Source organism: Chrysemys picta, chromosome 1, assembly GCF_011386835.1.
Source record: "Chrysemys picta bellii isolate R12L10 chromosome 1, ASM1138683v2, whole genome shotgun sequence".
NCBI lineage: Eukaryota > Metazoa > Chordata > Testudines > Emydidae > Chrysemys > Chrysemys picta.
In genome coordinates, this window is record NC_088791.1 from 11,159,083 (window position 1) to 11,181,214 (window position 22,132).

The window sequence follows — 22,132 nt, forward strand, 5'->3', positions numbered from 1 at the left end:
ATTTTTAGTATAAGTCATGAACAGGTCAAGGGCCATGAATTTTTGATTTTTTGCACATGAACTGTCCATGACTTTTTAGTAAAAATACCCGTGACTAAATCATAGCCTTAATCATGAGATGTCACTAACTCACCTGTAGACTCTGGAGGGGCTGATGTTCAGCAACTTAGTTCTCTTCTCAAGGAGAGCTCAATGTGTAGTTGTAGGCAACTGCTCTTGCACCCAAAGAGCTCTCAAGTGTGGGGTGTTACAGGGTCCTGTTCTGTCACCTCTCCTGTTCAATATGCATATGGGGCCAGTAGGAAGTTTAGTAAACAGGCACAGGGTTTCGAGTTTTGAATAGACTGATGACACCCAACTGTATGTCTATCTCATCTGATTTAGGTAACGCAATTCAGCATCTCAGACAGTATCTAACTGATGCTGGGGTTTGGAGAAGAGTGAGTGGCTGAGGCTCAAAACAGACAAGTCTGAGGTGATGATGGCCAGTTGGGAGAAGCTGCCAGAGGAAGTAACATCACCCTCTGTGGACTGAAGGAGCACATCCACCATTAGTTAATAGTGTCTACAAATTAAGGGGTGATATTAGTCCCCCTGGCAGTGTTGGACAGTCATATCGCAGTGACTCAGTCAGCTTTTTACCATCTGCATCGGGCTAGGAGGCTGCTCGCTTTTCTTTCAGATGTGGACCTTGCCTCTATTATACATGTTTTTGTTCCCTCAAGATTAGTCTACTGCAATAAACTCTACATGGGGTTACAACTTAAGCCATTTGGAAACTGACAGTGCAGAACATGGCAGCTCACTTACATAAAGTGGGGCATCTGGCTGGAAACAAATGACACCTGGGCTGCCATATCTGCACTTGCTGCCCACTGAGTGGAGTTTAAGGTTTTGGTTATGACCTACAAAGCCCTATATGGCCTGGGACTGCTTCTCTCCCGTGCCATCCTACCACAGCTGTGGTCAGCATGTGGGCTTCAAGCTAGAGCCCCTCATTGTAAGTAAGAGACTGGCAGGCAAGGTGTTTCTCCAGGAGGGCTCAGAGTCTGGAACATGCTCTCCTCACCATGGTCTGAAATAGCCCCAACCTGGCAACCTTCCAGGGATGCTGCAAAATATATGTTTGATAGAGCCTTTGGAGAAGGCTGAGGGTACATTTTCTAGATGAAAAGTAGCTGGCTGGCTGACCAAATTCCTGATTTTAACGCTGCTGAGGTTTAAGCTAATTGTGTTTATTATATGATTAAGTTAGCATGTCTAGAGCTTTGAACAGGCATCAATTTGAAATCTAAATAAATAATTAAAATAAATCAAATAACCTGCAAGTTTCACTGCAGATGACCCTAAAAAGTGAACAGAAATGTAAAATCCCTAATTGGTTCCAAAAACATCAGTTTAGAACCTAAAAATGGAAAGTGACAAGAAGAATCTAGATCACTTGTCTCATAACAAAGTAACCCATCTGCTCAGTCATACAGGCTATCAAAAACATATCACTCCAGTGCTTCACTTTCTTCACTAGCTCTCTATGGAACATCCGGTGAAATTCAAGGCTTTAATCCTCATCTTCAAAAGCACTGTTACACAAGTTACCCTCACCAAGCACGATCATGCCCTTCCATGACAGATAGCTCCATTGTTCCAGTGCAATGTATCAACTTAAAGCATTAAACTTTTGCACCCAAGAGATTGTTGTCTCAAACTCCTCAGAAGTTTCTAACTCACTCCAGTAAACATCAGAACCACTTTGATCATCAGCACCGTCAAGAACAAAATACCACTTCAAGCAAGCCTTACCATAACACCAAACAAATAAAGTATCACAAAGTCTTGCTCCCTGAATAAAAATCTAGACAAATTTTCATTTAATAACTTCCTTTGGGAATGATTAACTTATTTACCACTGTAAAGATAAAGTTCTAATTATCATAACAATTACGCCTTTGCCTGCTCTATGTGAAACAGGAAGAGGCAAGACACACTGAAAAACCAGACTTTAAAGAAATCATCCTTGATGTAATTCAGATTACACTTCAACTCAAAGTGAAGTAACTGGCCATAGCCTCACTAATTTACAGCATCATGAATCATGCAAGAAAAATGCAAAACCCTATGAAGATTAGAAACATCCATTTCTAAAACAAGTCAAGAAAGAGGTGAGATGGATTGGATGATCTAATACCTTTTTCTTTGAGGCCCCCCAAACATGCTACAAAAACTCCACGGCCCACCTGTGCCATAATAACTGGTTCTCTGCATATAAAAGCCAGGGCTGGTGTGAGGGGGTAGTAAGCAGGACAATTGCCCAGGGTCCCACGCCACAGTGAAGCTAAGTTGCTCAGCCTTCTGCTTCAGCCCCAGGTGGCAGAGTTCAGGGCACTGGGCTTCAACCCCATGCAGAGGGACTTCGGCTTTCTGCCCTGGGCCCCAGCAAGTCTAACACTGGTCCTGCTTGGCACACCCCTTGAAACCTGCTCGCGGCCCTCCAGGGAACCCTGGACCTCTGGTCGAGAACCACTGATCTAACAGATGCTTTTCCACCTCTAACTTCCATGCAATACCACCCCTCTCAAAGAAAAAAAGATGTTTTAACAGGTACTACAGTTAATAAATTGTAATAAATAAAGCGAGTTAATAAACTGCAAAAGTGATTAAACACTTAACAGAGATGTAAATTACCATGACAGTTCACAGAAGGCAAGATATATCCTCTGCCCTCAGGAGCTGAAAAATTTACATATATAAACACACAGAAGACATTGTAGGGCAAGAATGTAGGAGAGGGAGGGTCTGGGGAATAACAAACAATGACAGGAGAAGGGGGAATTTCCCAAGGAGGAATGCACTGAGCAGAGAGGATGCTCATAGCACTTCCATTTTTCTACACATTTTGCATGTGTAACTAAGCCAAAAATCACAAGAATGTTATGAATAAGTGTTATTTTACCAAAACAACACGGAGTCTGGTGGCACCTTAAAGCCTAACAGATTTATTTTGGCATAAGCTTTCATGGGTAAAAACCTCACTTCTTCGGATGCATAGAGTGAAAGTTACAGATGCAGGCATTATATACTGACACATGGAGAGCAGGGAGTTACTTCGCAAGTGGAGAACCAGTGTTGACAGGGCCAATTCAATCAGGGTGGATGTAGTCCACTCCCAATAATAGATGAGGAGATGTCAATTCCAGGAGAGGAAAAGCCGCTTCTGTAATGAGCCAGCCACTCCCAGTCCCTATTCAAGCCCAGATTAATGGAGTTAAATTTGCAAATGAAGTTTAGTTCTGCTGTTTCTCTTTGAAGTCTGTTTCTGAAGTTTTTTTGTTCAATAATAGTGACTTTTAAATCTGTAATAGAATGACCAGGGAGATTGAAGTGTTCACTTACTGGCTTATGTATGTTACCATTCCTGATGTCCGATTTGTGTCCATTTATTCTTTTGCGGAGGGACTGTCCGGTTTGGCCAATGTACATGGCAGAGGGGCACTGCTGGCACATGATGGCATATATAACATTAGTGGACGTGCAGGTGAATGAGCCCTTGATGGTGTGGCTGATGTGGTTGGGTCCTCTGATGGTGTCGCCAGAGTAGATATGGGGACAGAGTAGGCAATGAGGTTTGCTACAGGGATTGGTTCCTGGGTTGGTATTTCTGTGGTGTGGTGTGTAGTTGCTGGTGAGTATTTGCTTCAGGTTGGGGGGTTGTCTGTAAGCGAGGACTGGCCTGCCTCCCAACGTCTGTGAGAGTGAGGGATCATTTTCCAGGATAGGTTGTAGATCGTGGATAATGCGCTGGAGAGGTTTTAGCTGGGGGCTGTATGTGATGGCCAGTGGTGTTCTGTTATTGTCCTTGTTGGGCCTGTCCTGTAGTAGGTGATTTCTGGGTACCCGTCTTGCTCTGTCTATCTGTTTCCTCACTTCCCCAGGTAGGTATTGTAGTTTTAAGAATGCTTGATAAAGATCTTGTAGGTGTTTGCCTCTGTCTGAGGGGTTGGAGCAAATTCGGTTGTATCTTAGGGCTTGGCTGTAGACAATGGATCATGTGATGTGTCTTGGATGGAAGCTGGAGGCATGTAGGTACGTATAGCGGTCAGTAGGTTTCCGGTATAGGGTGGTGTTTATGTGACCATCGATTATTTGCACTGTAGTGTCCAGGAAGTGGATCTCTTGTGTGGACTGGTCCAGGCTAAGGTTGATGGTGGGGTGGAAATTGTTGAAGTCCAGGTGGAATTCTTCAAGGGCGTCCTTTCCGTGGGTCCATATGATGAAGATGTCATCAATGTAGCGCAAGTAGAGGAGGGGCACTAGGGGACGAGAGCTGAGGAAGCATTCTAAATCAGCCATAAAAATGTTGGTATAGTGTGGGGCCATGCGGGTATCCATAGCAGTGCCACTGACTTGAAGGTATAAGTTGTCCCCAAATCTGAAGTGGTTGTGGGGGGGGACAAAGTCACAAAGCTCAGCCACCAGGCGTGCTGTGGCCTCATCAGGGATACTGTTCCTGACAGCTTGTAGTCCATCCTCATGTGGAATATTGGTGTAAAGTGCTTCTACATCCATGGTGGCCAGGATGGTGTTTTCAGGAAGAACACCAATGCATTGTAGTTTCCTCAGGAAGTCAGTGGTGTCTCGAAGATAGCTGGGAGTGCTGGTAGCGTAGGGTCTGAGGAGAGAGTCCAAATAGCCAGATAATCCTGCTGTAAGAGTGCCAATGCCTGAGATGATGGGGCGTCCAGGGTTTCTGGGTTTATGGATCTTGGGTAGCAGATAGAATACCCCTGGTCAGGGTTCTGGGGGTGTGTCCATGTAGATTTGTTCCCGTACTGTAGCTGGGAATTTCTTGAGCAGATGGTGTAGTTTCTTTTGGTATTCCTCAGTGGGATCAGAGGATAGTGGCCTGTAGAATGTGGTCTTGGAGAGTTGCCTGGTAGTCTCCTGTTTATAATCTGACCTGTTCATTATGACTACAGCACCTCCTTTGTCAGCACCTTTGATGATAATGTCAGAGTTGTTTCTGAGGCTGTGGATGGCATTGCGTTCCGTACGGCTAAGGTTATGGGACAAGTGATGTTGTTTGTCCACAATATCAGCCTGTGCACGTCTGCGGAAGCACTCTATGTAGAGGTCCAGTCTGCCATTTCGACCGTCAGGAGGAGTCCACACAGAGTTCTTCTTCTTGTAGTGTTGGTAGGAGGGTTCCTGTGGATCAGTGTTAGTCTTTAAGGTGCCACCAAACTCCTTGTTGTTTTTGTAGATACAGACTAACACGGCTACCCCCTGATACTTGTTATTTTACCGATCGGGAAGATGTAAAGAGCAGTGAAATCACACAGCAAGTCAGCACAGTACTAGGATTAGAACTCAGGAGTTCCTGGCTCCCAACATTAAATTCAAGCCTCTTGGCCCTGTTACTTCATATGGTGTCTAACCAAATCACATGCTTGCTATGGAACATTCATGGATTAAGTCCTATTAAACATACTGGAGCACTTTCAAAGCCTAAAAGCCTGGGGGGGGGGGGGAAGGGAGGGGAATGCGATGCTCTTTCAAGCAGCATTTGCTATAGGGAGATGCCAACAAACTTAAGAAACTGAGTTGGCTGGAACTTTAATACCTCACTAACCACGAACTGAGTATAATCATCTTAATACACAATTATACCCTCTCCTGCCAGCAAAGTCACAAGAGATCGAGAAAGAATATTGTTAAATTGAAGGTACATTTCAACAAATTAGCTTAGTATCGGTCTACGGCTCTGAAAATCAATGGTTCCTCCATTTTACCAAATTGGGATTGCTAATAACATTACTTCTGTCAAATCTCACTGTATTCTGTGCAATTTTAGTTGTTTCATGAGTCCAACACAAAGCCTCTACTAGGTGAGAAGAAATGCAAAGACGACAAACTTTACAGACATATCTGAATGCTGTTTGGAGATACTTTCCCCGACAGGCAAGAAGTGTTTTTTAGTCTGGTTGACTTTTGTTAGTCTTCACTTTGGCTTATAGACCACCTATGGTGCTGAAGAAATTTGTTCTCATCAACTGTGCGCACACAGAACAAGGGGAATAGCCTTTGGCACCTGCCACTACTCAGAACTAGCGCCTATCAATCCTAAAGTTAACATACTAAGATTCCCCTCTAGCAGAGATTGGAAAGACCTGTTCCCCTCTTAAAAACTGCCTAATATAGCCAGTTGAAAATGCTATAATACTTTTAAAAGAAATCCAAGGGTCTTCTGCTCTGCACTTGGAGGCATTTAAAACCATCATGGGGAGGAGTTTCAGTTTATGGCAGAATCCTTAAGATACAGAAAACTGGTAAGTGATCTTCCAAATACGGTCAGAGAACTAGAACAAGACTACTATTCTGTGGTGCCTCATCAGGAACATAAACTGTAAGATACGGCTAAAACAGTGGTCTCTATTAAAAGACAAGCTTTTCAGAGCAATTACACATGCCACATGTGGTGTTACAAACATAAAAGAGTGGCTCTCAATTTAGCATGTCATAACTTATGCTACCACATATCTTTTATGCCACTTGAGTATGCAACCTTAGCCTAGACACAAATGATTGAGCCTTCTCAGAAGAAGGGTGATCCATGTGGAGAACTGGTTCCTTCCCAAGATCTCCCAGGACCAAGGTTTGGGACCCTTCACGGCATGACGCATAACGTATTTACGTAAGTATTCTCTTCTCTGGGAAGCTGCTGTGGAACTCTCAGTGTTTCAGTGGAAAGATGCTTATTTCGGACATTTGGAGTTTTGAAAGTGCCTGAAGTTTGGAATGCTATTATGCAGTTTTATCACGGTCAGAAGTGGGAATTGTAAGTGCCAGCTGATGGAGAGCAGTGGAGTGGAAGTGAATAGCTCTAGGTCAGGGGTCTCAAACATGCGGCCCGCGGAGCTCTTCCCTGCAGCCTGTGGAGCTCCCCCCGCCCCCCCCCCGCCCCGTTACTTCCTGACGCCGCCAAACTCCCCTCACCTCCGCCGCCCCGAGTTATTTTCTGTGCCTGCTAAGCTCCCCGTGCGCTGCTCCCCAATGTTTGGGGCACCTGCCACCCCACGCGCCCCCTCCCCCGGAGTGTCTCCCGGCACCCACTTGCTGCCTCCTCACTGCCCTGGAGCCTGCAGCACAGGGTGACTCAGGAGCCTGCAGCACACCTTGAATTCGCTCCGCTCTGCAGGCTGCTGGCTTCCGGCAGGTCCTAGTGTCCCTCTCCACTAGGGCCAGGGCAGGCTGCCCTTCCCCTGCCCTTCTGCTCTAGTCCTGAGCCTCTCTCTTCAGTGAGGTGCTGCCACCCTGGAGTCGCTCTAGGTAAGCGGCGCCAGGCCGGAGCCCGCACCCTGCACCCCAACCCCTTGTCCGGAGGCCCCTGCCACATCCCACACCCTCCCGCACCCCAACTCCCTGTCCTGAGCCCCCTGCCATACCCTGCACCCCAACTCCCTGCTGCACCTCTCACCTCTCCTGCACCCCAACTCCCTGCCGAGCCCCCTGCCGCACCCTGCACCTCAACCGCCTGCTGCAACTCTCACCTCTCCTGCACCCCAACTCCCTGCCCTGAGCCCCCTGCCGCACCCTGCACCTCAACCGCCTGCTGCAACTCTCACCTCTCCTGCACCCCAACCCCCTGCCGCACCCCACACCCCTCCTGCACCCCACACCCCAACCCCCTGCTGCACACCTCCTGCACCCCACACCCCAACTCCCTGCTGCACACCTCCTGCACCCCACACCCCAACTCCCTGCTGCACACCTCCTGCACCTCAACTCCCTGCCCTGAGCCCCCATTACAGTCCACACCCCTCCTGCACCACCTGGGGGCAGAGTTGGGGTGAGGACTTTGGGGAAGGGGTTGGAATGGGGGCAGGGAAGAGGTGGGGGAGGGGTGGGGCATCATGGAATGGATGGAGTGGGGGCGGGGCCGGGGGCAGCAAGGGGTGGGTGTCAGTGATGCGGCCCTCGGGCCAATGAACTAGCCCTCATGCGCCAATGAACATGCCCTCGTGGTCATTTGAGTTTGAGACCCCTGCTCTAGGTACTTGGTTGGGCTCAGAGAAGCAGGGGTGAGCTTTTCTTCAATGTTGGAGGAGTAGAAACCTTCATAAAAACAGGGAGGAGTTAACAGAAATCACCGCAGAGGTTACAAGTAAATAAAAATAAGCAAGGGCAATAATAAAATTAGGCCCTGATCTTGCAAACAATTGCATGCATGAGTAACTTGTGTGTGTAAAAGGTATTCACATGCATGTTTGCAGGAATACACGGTCAACTCTCTGGGGCAGTGACCATCTCGCCCTGTGTGTTTGTGTGGTATCTAGCGTAACAGGCACCTGATACTAATTGAGGTATTTGTGTGCAAACTGCAACAGAAGTAATACTAGACTCAAATTATTTCATTTATTTAGATTTAAAGTCTACAAAAATGCCTACACAAATTTAATGCACCTTAACAATTAAAAACTCTCAATCACTTACAATAACTCTAATTTGACATGCTTGAAAAAAGATAGAAGGGCTAATATTAGGGATGGGTTACTTTCCCATATACTGTGAACAGCGTGGCTATGAACTTTTCTCGTATAAAAGTTTGTATTGTGCCCATGGTGACATACCACAAATCTCTGTGTACAGGATTTCTAGATTTTAAAAGGTTACATTCAATCTGTTAGATAGCACAAAGCTGCAGCTGTCTATAGGGCCCCTTTGTGCTAGCACTGTACAAATTCATAGGAAGAGAAAATCCTTGTCCCAAAGATATTTCAATCTAAATGGAAAAGGAAGGCAAAAGTTGGGAGAAAGGGAATATTACCACCTTTGTCGTCTCCAATAAGCCTATTCCCATGCTTAGAGTTAGGCATGTGCCTAAATACCTTGCTAAATCAGAACTCTGCTGAGGAAGGATGTTCTTATGGTTAAGGCATTAGGCAAGGAGTCCAGAGATCTGGGTTCAGTTCCTCACTGTGCTGCAGACTTCCTATGCAATCCTCAGTAAGTCACTTAGTTCCTCTGAGCCTCAGTTCTCAGTCTTTTGCGTATACATTGCATCCCTTTCCCTGTCTTGTCTATTAAGATTGTAAACATAGGATTTTATTCTTTGTGACTGTACAGCATTTATGACAGTGGAGCTCTGATATCAGTTGGGGTCTCTAGAAGCTACTGCAATACAAATAAATTATTGCAGGAATTATGGTACTATTGATAAAATATCAAAAACAAACTAACTATCATTCTATTCAGTTTGCTGATTTACTTATCAGAGCCACTGGGACTACCAAAAAATGTCAGCATTCTGACCCAATTTAGAGGCTTCGGGATTTCCAGGAAGAGAAAATTTATAAACTTTAGATAATGATCAGCTTACAACAACTGCAGTCTTTCATTCAGCTACCCAATGAGCCAAAGATTTTCGCTTCTAATTACTTTCACTAAATTCATGTATGACCTCTTCCAGGAAAACTAAAATCTGATATATGAAAGTTATTCGTTACAGTGCTAGTTTCTAAGCAAACGCAAAAACAAGAAACATTTCATACTTATCAATTGATAGTAAAACTAGAGACCAAACAACATACCAATATTTAATGAAAGAACTAACTGGATATTGAGTGAATGAGGAGAACATGACAGATGTGATCATATAGGCTCTAAGACTAGACAACTTTGAAAATCTGAGAGGATTTGGGTATCAGACTTCCATTAAAATTAATGGGTACTGGGTGCCCTGACCCCCTAGGAAGGTTTGAAAAATCTCAACCTAAAATGTATTAATGTTAAGCATTTTATGGCTGCTAATTATATAGTCAATTGAGTACACTGCCTACAAACACTCACCACAGTTCAACGTAAGACCCATGATAAGGCTTCTTTAAATTCACATATTTTCCTCATGAGGTAACATGTTTGTAAAGTTACCATATATGCAGAGAAGCCTGTTACAGGGGGGGAAATAAAAAAAAAAAAGAGGGAATGGATGCTGGGTCCAGGTGCTGGTCGGGGGCTACCCAGAGATGGAGGGACCTGCCTCCACATGGTACTCAGAGTGGGAAGATGAGCCATTGGGTCCATGCCCTGAATCCCCGATAGGGAGAGGGATAGTTACAGCTCAGCCCTGCTCACTCCACTCTGCTTCAGCTGCTCTGGCAACAGCTTGCTTGTCTACTCCCCAAATTCTGAGCACAGTATCATCTGCTGCTGCCATGTTCCTGTGTGGGTCTAATGCTTTAAAACATTAATGTTCTGTTATTTTGGCCAGGCGCCCAAATTTTGCTGACTGCGCCAGCCATAGAATACAATTTTCAACAGTTTGTAACTCGGCTAAACATGAATGGAATTTAATGGGACAAAGAAAAGGCATTTCTCTAGCCTGACGGCTCTCTCACTAATGAATTTCAAAGGACTGCTGCAAACAATTGAGCCAATACAGCTTCTTATAAAAAAAAAATACAATCTTTCATAAAAAACGCTAGGCAACCTAAATACACCTCTACCCAGATATAATGCTGTCCTCGGGAGCCAAAAAGTCTTACCGCGTTATAGGTGAAACCGCGTTATATCGAACTTGCTTTGATCCGCCGGAGTGCGCTCCCCCGCAGCACAGCTTTACCGCATTATATCATAATTTGTGTTATATCGGGTCGCGTTATATCGAGGTAGAGGTGTATATGGACCACTACTGTCTCCCCTATAGTTACACCTCTTTGTCCTAGAACTGGTTACTTTATATTACCCTTGAGATTATATTGGATAAATGGGGATATGTTTATTGCATTCTGCTCATATTTTAGCTTAACAGTTTAATTATTTAGTGTGAATAGCTAAACCAGTGCCAAATTAATAAGCACTAAAGGCATAGAAATAAAATACATACATACTACACTATGAAGAGAAAATAAGATTTTAAGTTCTCTTGGGATCTATTTGAATATTTTCAGCAATTCCATGTCAGACTATTCCTTATAGCGACTTGTTTATGTATATTCTGACCTTCTTGTTAGAGGAATATCTGGAGTATTTTCTTTAGCATACCTATCCAGTTGAGATTCTAACCTTTCCATTTTTCCACTCATTTTACCCATCGTTCGTAAGAAAGATGGGCATTATTAGCGTGTAAGTACATATAATATATAGTACATACTGACAGTATATTATATTTGAATTCTGAATATGCCCCCTTTCAATAATCAATAAAAACCCCACACACTGTAAACCTCCCTCTGCTTCAAATTCCCCTCAAGACTTTGTGTGAAGTCTTCCCAGATTTCCCCATAAACTACCCTAATGTCTCCTCTCTCTCCCCCGAGCCATTTTTCTCCTCTTACTTCTGATTATCCCCCGGAAAAACAGTCACTCCTTTCCAAGATCCATCCTCCTTACACTCCCCCAGTCTCTCCCTTTCCTCAAATTTACCTGATTCTCTCTCGCTCATCCCCAAACCCTTACTTTTCGCCTCAAACTGTTTTTTTGCACCTGTCTCCTTTCCCTCTTCTATATTCTGCCCTGTTTTCCCTTTCCTCAATAGCTTTCCCCAGCACTGCTACTGCCTGTTTTCTCAACGGTTTCCTAGGGACTGTCCTCCCATAGCTATCCCTTAGTACCTTGTCACCACCTAGTGTCCACCATCCATAGCTGTCCTCCTCCACCGTATCAGTGCCCCTCATAGCTCCTCCTGCCTCATCCGCTAAGGCGAGAAAGGGGAAGTGGAGGAGCACTGGCTAGGGCAGCAGCTTCTATCATTTTCCAGCCAGGGCCCTCTTGCCCTGCGGATGCTCAAAGCTAGCAGGAATGGTGTCCAAAAAAAGAAGGAACTGAGCCCAGTGCAAGCATGAACCAGAGCTATAAGCTCCTGTTTGTCCAGCAAGAGGACATGGCATACTTTCCACCCATCTCTCCCTTCCCACAGCACAAGGCAGCAACTGCAACTGCATCCTGCCTATTGAGCTATTAATAGCTAATCAGCAGCTGGCAAGAGGAAAGAGGGGAGAAATAGAATGCTGAGCACTGCTGCAAAAAGCAACCTCCGAATCTCTTCTCTGCCCCCTCTACTGCTTTTACACCCTCCCCTTTACAGCCCACCAAAAGTTTGGGGAGGGGAGGGGGTGAGTATGAAAGATATTCACCAATCCCGCCTGGTATTTATGCCCATGCCTGTGAAACCTCATTATCTTCAGTTGGGTTGCACAAGTATGCGAACCATGATGCACCAGAGGTAACGCATTTCAGTATAGACAAATGGGAAGTTATACATGTAGAAACAAGGAATGCAGGCCATAACTACAGAATGGGGGGCTGTATCCTGGACAACAGTGATTCTGAAAAAGATTTAGGAGTTATAATGGGTAAGCTTCTCAACAGGAGCTCTCAGAGCAATGCTATGGCAAACAGAGCTTATGTGATCCTCGGATGTATAAACAAGGAGTTGCAAGTAGGAGTAGGGAGCTGTATATGGCACTGGTGAGACTGATACTAGAGTACTGTGTACAGTTCTCGTGTCCATATTTTAAAAAAAGATGTTTAAAAATTGGAGAGAGTCCAATTGAAAGCCACGAAATTGATTCCACCACTGGAAAAAAAATGCCTTACAGCAGAAGATTTACAAAAAACTCAATCTGTTTAGATTAGCAAAAAGACAACAGAGGTGACTTCATTACAGTGCATAAGAACCATCACCTGGAGAAAATACTGGGTGCTAAAGGGATTTTTAGAAAAGAAAAACAATGGCTGGAAGTTAGAGCCAAACAAACTTACATTAGAAACAAGGCATGCATTTTTAACCATTGGAACAAACAAGAGAAATGGTGGATTCTCCATCTCTTGATGTCTTCCAATCAACAATGGATGCCTTTCTGGAAGATACACTTTATCTAAATGCAAATACTTAGGTTTAGTACAGGGGTAACGGGGTGAAAGGTATTAGCCTGTAATATACAGGAAGTCAGACTGGATGATCTAAAGGTCCCCTCTGGCCTTGAACTATGAATCTATAAATCTTTTTGTTGCTTCCTACTAGCCCAAACTGCAGCAGCTCCAACAGCTTCATGCATCAAATATAAAGCAAAAACAGGCTGAAGGTCATGGTACAAGCAAAAACACTAAAGCTCTTAGGATTCCAAAGCCTTTTAGTTAGGTTCAAATTTTTAAGTGTCCCTTTTATTTCTGTAGCTGAGAGAAGCTGAAGAAAGTAACAAGTTATTTCTGTACTGATGTAGCTTCAGAACCAGTATTGGAATGTGACACTAGGGACCGAATGGCGAGGTAGCAGTTCTGCAGAAAAGGACCTAGGGGTCACAGTGGACGAGAAGCTGGATATGAGTCAACAGTGTGCTCTTGTTGCCAAGAAGGCTAACAGCATTTTGGGCTGTATAAGTAGGGGCATTGCCAGCAGATCGAGGAACGTGATCGTTCCCCTTTATTCGACATTGGTGAGGCCTCATCTGGAATACTGTGTCCAGTTTTGGGCCCCACACTACAAGAAGGATGTGGAAAAATTGGAAAGAGTCCAGCGGAGGGCAACAAAAATGATTAGGGGTCTGGAGCACATGACTTATGAGGAGAGGCTGAGGGAACTGGGATTGTTTAGTCTCCAGAAGAGAAGAATGAGGCGGGATTTGATAGCAGCCTTCAACTACCTGAAGGGGGGTTCCAAAGAGGATGGAGCTCGGCTGTTCTCAGTGGTGGCAGATGACAGAACAAGGAGCAATGGTCTCAAGTTGCAGTGGGGGAGGTCCAGGTTGGATATCAGGAAAAACTATTTCACTAGGAGGGTGGTGAAACACTGGAATGCGTTACCTAGGGAGGTGGTGGAGTCTCCTTCCTTGGAGGTTTTTAAGGCCCGGCTTGACAAAGCCCTGGCTGGGATGATTTAGCTGGGAATTGGTCCTGCTTTGAGCAGGGGGTTGGACTAGATGACCTCTTGAGGTCCCTTCCAACTCTGATATTCTATGATTAGGCAGACTGCTTGTTCAGTGCTGTCAAATTATTTCCACACATGCTACCTGCTGAATTCTATCTTTTTGTATGAAGAATTTCTAGACAAAAGCACCACAAAACCAATATACATACACACACACACACACACACACACACAGTATAATACATCAATGATGTTTTCATCCACTGGACAGATGACAAACTTCCTCACAGATTTCCACCACAACTTCAACAACCACCACCCGTGCATTAAACTCTTCTCTGGAACATTCCCACACCAGCATCAAAGTTCCTGGACACCACAATCAGCTTCAACAATCAAACCCTACTGACAATTATATACAAAAAATCCCTCAGATCACCTACCTTCACAGACCAAGTAACCACCCTAAAAACACACCAAGAAATCTGTTATCTACAGCCAGGCACTCAGATATCACAGAATATACTCGGAGGAGAAAGTCCAGGATATACACCTAAACATACTCAAAACCACCTTTACCAAACAAGAACACTTCACCAGAGAAGCAGATTGCATCATTGAAGGAGCCACCCAAATACCCTGAGAGAACCTGCTTCAATACAAACAAAATCCCATCCGATCGCCCACCTAGTTCTCATCTTCCACCCCACACTGGAACCCAAACGTGTATCATTTAACAACTACAGCCAATACTCAACGAGGACCCTATCCTGAAATAAATCTTTCCTGAACCCCCCCAATCCTCCACACACACACACACACACACACACACACACACACACACACACACACACCCCTACCTTTCTGGCCTGCAAACAACCCCCAACCTCATCATCAAAAGCAAGCTCTCCACAGACCAGGACACACCAGCTCAAAATGGGACCAGACCCTGCCAGAACAGATACAAAACCCACAAACATATCTCCACTGTGACAAAGATCAACATCCCCTCTGAACACATCTTTCAAGATCCATAGGTCCTACACATTCCTATCACAACATATGGTGTACCTCATGCAGTCCACTAAATACTCCAACAATAACTACGTGGGCGAAACCAGACAGACAATCTCTACGCTCTCAAATGAACTCACATAGGAACATGATAAAAGACAAAAACACCCATCACCTCCGGGTGAACACTTTTCACAAAGCAATCACTCTATATCTGACCTTTATGTCATCCTCAAATGAAACCTGCCCAACACTTTCAAAAGATAAGCCTGGGAGCTTAAATTCAAAATCATGGTTTTAATAAAGACCCTGGATTTACAGATTACTACAACAACCTGTAGCCCATCAACCCGCCTTTTTGTCCTATGACTAAAGAGGTGTTAACAGGCCACATCACCTTGAATATAACCATAAATGCTAACTACTTATGCTAAACTATCTGTTCAATCTTTTATTTAGCTGTGACACTCCGAGTACCTTTCCCAGACCTGAACAAAGATCTGTGTAGCTGGAAAGCTTGCTTCTCTCATCAACAGAAGTTGATCCAATAAAAGATATTACACCTCACCCATCTTGTCTCTCTAACTTGTGGGTTATTCTGCTATTGACAAATAAAACAACCTCTTCCCTCCTCTACTCTGAAAAGTATTTGAGATTGAGTAGCCACTTTATTTCACATTCTCCCAATATAAGCACTTCAAAAGTCCAGTAGAACTTCAGCGTCTGAAATCTTAATCTTAATGCAAGCAATACTCTAACACAAGTATTACAGAAGCATGACGAATTTTGTAACTGTACAGATGATACATTTCATCAGATACTAGTAATATGAATGTTTGGTGAACTTACCTCTTTTTCAGTATCTCTAGATATACACGTCCACTGGTTTTCCTTCACACTGTATGCCCAGAAGTCAGCCAGATCCTGAGTCCCATCCCAGCCACCAAACAAATAAACAGTTTCTATAAAAATGAAAGAACATACATGGATTTTAAAAAACACAAAACCAGTTAATCTGAATGCCTTGAAGAGGCATGACCCAGGATGAAAAGGCAGCACGAATTAATCAATGTATAAGTCAGTGGACATGGAAACTGGTACTAATTTCAAGCCAGTTCCCTTCTGAATGCAATTCTCTCACGGGTTAATTGAAAGAGCAATGGAAAGGAGGTGGTTTATCCAATAATTTAGGTTTTCAGAGTGGCTTGACACAGTCCCCTTAGATATACAGCCAATTTTCTAGGCTATTCGGATTTTATTTATAATGTCTATCTCAGAAGGGAGAATCAAATCCAGTATTTCACTGTAAGAGTACTGGAGAAAAGGACCAAAAAAAATTCAACAATATTCATGTTCAGGGTACTGTGAATAAGTACAGCTTGTTCAACAGGGTGTTGGGATTTTGTATGGGATGTGGTGCAGGCTATCAACTAGAACCTGAGATTGGGTTCTAGTCCAAGCTCTGACAGGCTTGCTATTCGACATTGACTCAGTTACAAATGTTCTAGCTTAGATCTTTTACAAAAGGGCAGACTAATTCCCTTAACAGTGAGGTAATTACAATTTATGAAGTCCTCAGATTTTGAGAAAGTGAGGAAAGCCACAAAAACAAGTTAGTAGCAGAACCAGAAAATTCCATGACTTCAAGTTCCAAGCCCACTCCTCCAGAACTTGCTACCCATCAAAAGTTAAATGTCAGAGTATGAGGCATATTAAAACTATGACCCCACCAACCAATTAATGACCAACATAACGGTCTCCAACAGGTGTCCCGGACAGTCATGCTCAGATATAACTGAATGAAGCTTCTGGGTGTGAGAGGCAAAGAGTCTCTGCGCAAAGGAGAGGTGAAAAAGAATCTCAATGCTCTGATAAGAAGAGGAGTAGGAAGCATCTAGTGTACTGGCTTGGTAACTTTGAAGTCTCAGATCTTCTCAAAAGAAAATTTGATTTTAATACCAAAAAACCAATTGATTAGTGAACAAGAGTTCAAATTTATTTTTCTCAAAATTTAAAAGTATTTCTAATTGGGGGGGGCAGCTTTCAAAACCCTTTAAGTATTCACTTAAGTACTTTTCTTAAAAAATTATGCACTAGTTTACTATAACAACTGTCTGCCAACTTTCAATCCGGTACCAATTAAACAGCACAGTTAAAAATGTGATATAGAATTTAAATGGCTATTGACCCTTGTCTATAATTGTGCTAGTGGGCATCACCATGAAAAGGTTATCCTGGTTCATTAACTTTAATTACCCTTCCTCTTGGGCTCAGGGCTCCCAATGTTCCCTGCAAAGAGCAAGTCCCTTTGTGCACATAAATTCTCACAGTTCACAAAACCCACATTACCACAACAGCTTCATTGATAGCCGAAGAAAATAAAAGATTTGGCACAGACCACGTATCCTATTGGGTCTATGCCAAAATGTCATGCCTGCCTATGAAGGCTTTGTTGCGCCAGTTGAAGTTTAATAGCAAACCTGAATAAATCTAATGAAAGCTAAACCATTTTATTGACCTTAAGAAAACCTGGTAAAATGAAATAATCTTGCAAACGTTCAAAAGGAGTGAAATATCATCATAAAAGTAAATGCCAATTGTAAGCACCTCAGTGCTTACAAGTGGCAACGAAGAGACAAATGTAGACAAACAATGTCAAATTTGCTTTTATTCTTACTGCATAACTACATTCCAGCTCAGCGATAAAGGCTCCATCATTACCCAGTCCAGAATGACTAACATTCCTTCCCTTTCTACTGGCGTTTTAGCAGATGCACAAAATAAAACCAAACATCTTTTATTTATTGTATTGCCAGCACAATTTTTGTACTGTAATTTATTTATTACAAGATTTTTTTAGAAGGACAACGGTGTTTCCAAATACAAATTTATCTGCTGCCAAGAGATTCATGGTTACTTTTTTTTTTTTATGGTTTCTTCTAATGTTTGCAACTATTCTTCCAAGGTTTAAGTAAAATGTATTTTTATCCTTCACCACAAATCCAAAGCAACTCAATTTTGCAGCAACAGTTTCACTTCCTAGCCCCCCTTTATATATGTGCACTATTCCACCATCAAATTGGGGATCTGTGACATCCTCCATAACGTTTGGCTTGCCATTAAGTCATCAACTTTTATTAAATTCATAGTCTCTGCCATACTGCATTTATCTCTGTTCCCAGCGTAAAAAAATACAACAATATTTCCAATACCACGGTGTGTTAACAGTTGGTAAATGATGATTATGCTGCACTGGCTGTTCAGAGCAATCACAGTATCGGTTTTCCCTAACCACACTTGCACATACAGCTACTAGGCCTATGATTACAGTGAAAACGTTTCAGCAGGATCCAAGACTTGTAAGGGAGGACAAGTCTGGTGAATGGATTTGGAGTAGTCTGATGGTGATAGTGACCCTCTTAAGGTACGTCTTCACTTACCGGAGGGTCCGGTGGCAGGCAATCGATCCCGGAAGTGCTCGCCGTCGACGCCGGTACTCCAGCTCGGCAAGAGGAGTACGCGTCATTGACGGGGGAGCCTCCGTGCCGCGTCTGGACCCACGGTAAGTTCGGACTAAGGTACTTCGAATTCAGCTACGTTATTAACGTAGCTGAATTTGCATACCTTAGTCCGAAGTGGGGACCAGGCCTTAGTCTTGGCTTAGGCAACATATCAAACTTATGGGTAAAGAGGCTGCACTTTGAAACTTTCAGTTTACTTCTAGAAAACACAATACTAGTATTAGTGGTATCCCCCATTTTAAGTAAACAGACTGGCTAGTCAGGACAGGGACCACACGTTCCTATGGGTATGTCTGCACTACGAAATTAGGTCGATTTTATAGAAGTCGATTTTATACAGTCGATTGCATACGTCCACACTAAGCGCATTAAAACAATAGCCACTATCGTGGCTAGCATGGACTTACAGAGTGGTGCACTGTGGGTAGCTATCCCACAGTTCCTGCAGTCTCCACTGCCCATTGGAATTCTGGGTTAAGCTCCCAATGCCTGATGGGGCAAAAACATTGTCGCGGGTGGTTTGGGTACATGTTGTCAGTCGCCCCTCCCTCCGTGAAAGCAACGGCAGACAATCATTTTGTGCTTTTTTCCTGGGTTACCCATGCAGATGCCATAGCACCGCAAGCATGGAGCCCGCTCAGCTCACCGTCACCGCTGCTGTTTTGAGCTGGAGGCTTCTGCCTCAGGCTGCTCTCCCAGCTGGCAGCAGCGCGCGGTCACACCTACCCCAACCTACCCCTTGCTCCCATGACTCATGAAGCCTGGACAGTAGTAAGGAGCAGTTCAACTACAGGCTGAGCAAGTGCAGAATGGTGGTAGAACGTGCCTTTGGACGTTTAAAAGCTCGCTGGCGCTGTTGGTCAGACCTCAGTGCAACCAACATGCCCACTGTTATTGCTGCTTGCTGTGTGCTCCATAATATCTGAGAGAGTAAGGGGGAAGACGTTTATTGCAGGGTAGGAGGTTGAGGCAAACTGCCTGGTGTCCGATTTTGAGCAGCCAGACACCAGGGCGATTAGAAGAGCACAGCAAGGCGCACTGCGCATCAGACATTCTTTATTAATTTTAAAAAAATGAGATAATGGACAAGGTAGCCCGGGTGGGGTGGGGGAGGAGGGAAGGACAAGGCCACATTAGTTATTGTAGCTGCACTAAAAATCAAACTGTTTGAATGACAGCCTTCTGTTGCTTGGCCATCCTCTGGAGTGGAGTGGCTGGGTGCCCGGAGCCTCCCCCCACGTTCTTGGGCATCTGGGTGAGGAAGCTATGGAACATGGAGAGGAGGGCAGGCGGTTATACGGTGAATGCAGTGGGGGTCTGTGCTCTTGTCTGCTTTCCTGCAACTCCAAGAGATGCTTCATCATGTCAGTTTGCTCCCCCATTAGCCTCAGCATCGCGTCCTGCCTCCGCTCTTCGCGCTCACTAAATTCTTTCCTGGCCTCTGCCACTGAATGCCTCCATGCATTAAGCTGTGCCCTATCAGTATGGGAAGGCTGCATGAGCTCGGAAAACATGTCATCGCGACTGTTTTTTTCCACCTTTTAATCTGTGATAACCTCAGGGACGGAGAGGATAGGGGGAGCATAGAAACATTCTACACTCTACGATTCTGAGGGGACTGCATGGTCATCAGTGCTGCTGAGTTCGCTATGCTGACGAAACAGGAAATGAAATTCAAAAGTTCCCGGGGCTTTTCCTGTGTACCTGGCTAGTGCATCGGAGTTCAAAGTGCTGTCCAGAGCGGTCACAATGGAGCACTCTGGGATAGTTCCCAGAGGCCAATACCATCGATTTGTGGTCGCACTACCCCAAATTCGACCCAGCAAGGTCGATTTTAGCGCTACTCCCCTCGTCGGGGAGGAGTACAGAAGTCGATTTTAAGAGCCCTTTAGGTCGACAGAATGGGGTTGGTTGTGTGGACGCAGTCATTTTTAAATCGATCTAACGCAGCTAAATTCGACCTAATCCTGTAGTGTAGACCAGGGCTAAGTGTTTGAAGACTGTCTAACGCAATGAGGCTCCAATTCCAATTGATACCTCTTGGTAATCTAGTCAATTTAACATTAAAACTGCAAAAAAGGTAATGTGTGTCCTAAAAGAACAAAAAGTACAAAAGGTAAAAGGAAGCTTCACATGCAGCCATTGTAGGAAAACAATTTGACCTCACAATGATTTATGAGACAGAGGGAGAGAAGATAAAATTGATCCCTTCCCAGTGGTGCTATTCTGATAATACAAGTTACAATACAGAAGTGCAGGTAGTGGCAAACCTCATTTTCACTCAATTCTTCAGATACAACTGAGAGTCAGACAGTATTCCAGGACAAGGTCTGCAAGTCTGATGCAGTTTCCAACCTCTGTGTCCAGAAAGGCTCACTGGCAGCCTTATCGTTCTGTCTGACGTGATTAAAGATCACTAAAAGTATTACAGGTCGGTCACATCTTAAACGCTGGGGTTACGTTCCGCAGTCAGCGCGTAAAGCGAAAATCACGTATAGTCAAAATTACATTGAGTGTAATGGCGGGCAAAATCGCCCTCACTACAGGTACAGTATTAAAATTGTTTCTTTTTTTTGTTTTTGCCAACTGCATAAAGCTGAAATCATGCATGTTAAATGTTCGTAAGATGCGAAAGACCTGGTAAGATGGTAGAAAAGAAATAAAACTACATATAAAGAATAGGAACAAACTCATCCCAGGCAAGGAGCGCTACATTCTCACTTGCTCCCTCAGAACTCTCAAGCAGACCAACCAAAAAAATACATAAAATAGCAAATGTCAAAGTTAAAGCGGCTTGTCTTCAATTACCAAGGAGCAAGGCAACTCTTCAAGGTTGCGTGCTGCTTCCATTAGGGTGCTTTTCTAAATATCAAATATCTGTACTCTGATCAAGACCAGTTTTGCATGCAAAAGACAGGAGAGGCAATGTCTACTGTGTATTAAAGTTAAAAAGACTGATGCAATATCAGCTTGCATAGTAGATATTTTTCTACCATGTATCTGAGATGTGAACAATCCTTATTTTTAGTACTATGGTAGCACCAAAAATGTGCTAGACACTGCACAGACATATAGGGAAATGATCTAAAGACTAAAAACAAACAGGGGAGAAAGCAGCACTGTCTTACTCTTTGTGCTCCCATGTCTGTAACCACCTACTGTCTCGTCTTATACTTAGATTGTAAGCTCTTTGGGAAAGGGGCCATCATTTTTCCCCTCTGTGCACAATATGGCCCTGCCATGACTGGGGTGCTCCCACAACACAAATATAACAACAACATACAAGTAAAGTGATCAGATAGAAGGTAAACAAACCAAATTAGATTAAATTTTTTCTTTTAAAATGTCATTTCTTGCAGCCATTGCAATGGGTACTGGAGGATTGATCTGAATGGAGAGGGCAGTGGCCTGGCATGTCAAGGTAATTATATTGTAGCAGCACCCCAAGAGCTCAATCAAGATCAGGATTCCACTGTGCTACATATTGTTACATCCATCCAAAGCCCTTATGAGCTATAATTTGGAGGTCAAAATTCCCTACTGTTCTTGCCATGCCCAAAACTCAAAATTAAAGTATTTCTTAGAAAAACTATATTCAAGAGCACTTCTAAATTGCTTATTCTGGCAAAAAAGCAGTCCCCAAGAGGCCTACTCTGCTCTCCCCCTTTCTTCCCTTACTCTCAATACTGTTGCTATTGTCAACAACCTCCCTTTCCCAAGAGTGCAAGAAGCTGCA

General features: G+C 43.9%; 1 protein-coding gene across 4 annotated transcripts in view; it reads right to left on the reverse strand.

Annotated features, from left to right (window-relative positions):
- The window catches only part of MKLN1 (muskelin 1), a 194,541-nt gene that overhangs the window by 83,695 nt on the left and 88,714 nt on the right, over window positions 1-22,132 (reverse strand). For all 4 annotated transcript variants that reach the window (XM_008169562.4, XM_065552932.1, XM_008169563.4 and 1 more), the window contains one exon: window positions 15,725-15,837. In XM_008169562.4, coding sequence (XP_008167784.1) covers window positions 15,725-15,837 — 113 coding nt within the window. The remainder of the gene's footprint in view (window positions 1-15,724; window positions 15,838-22,132) is intronic.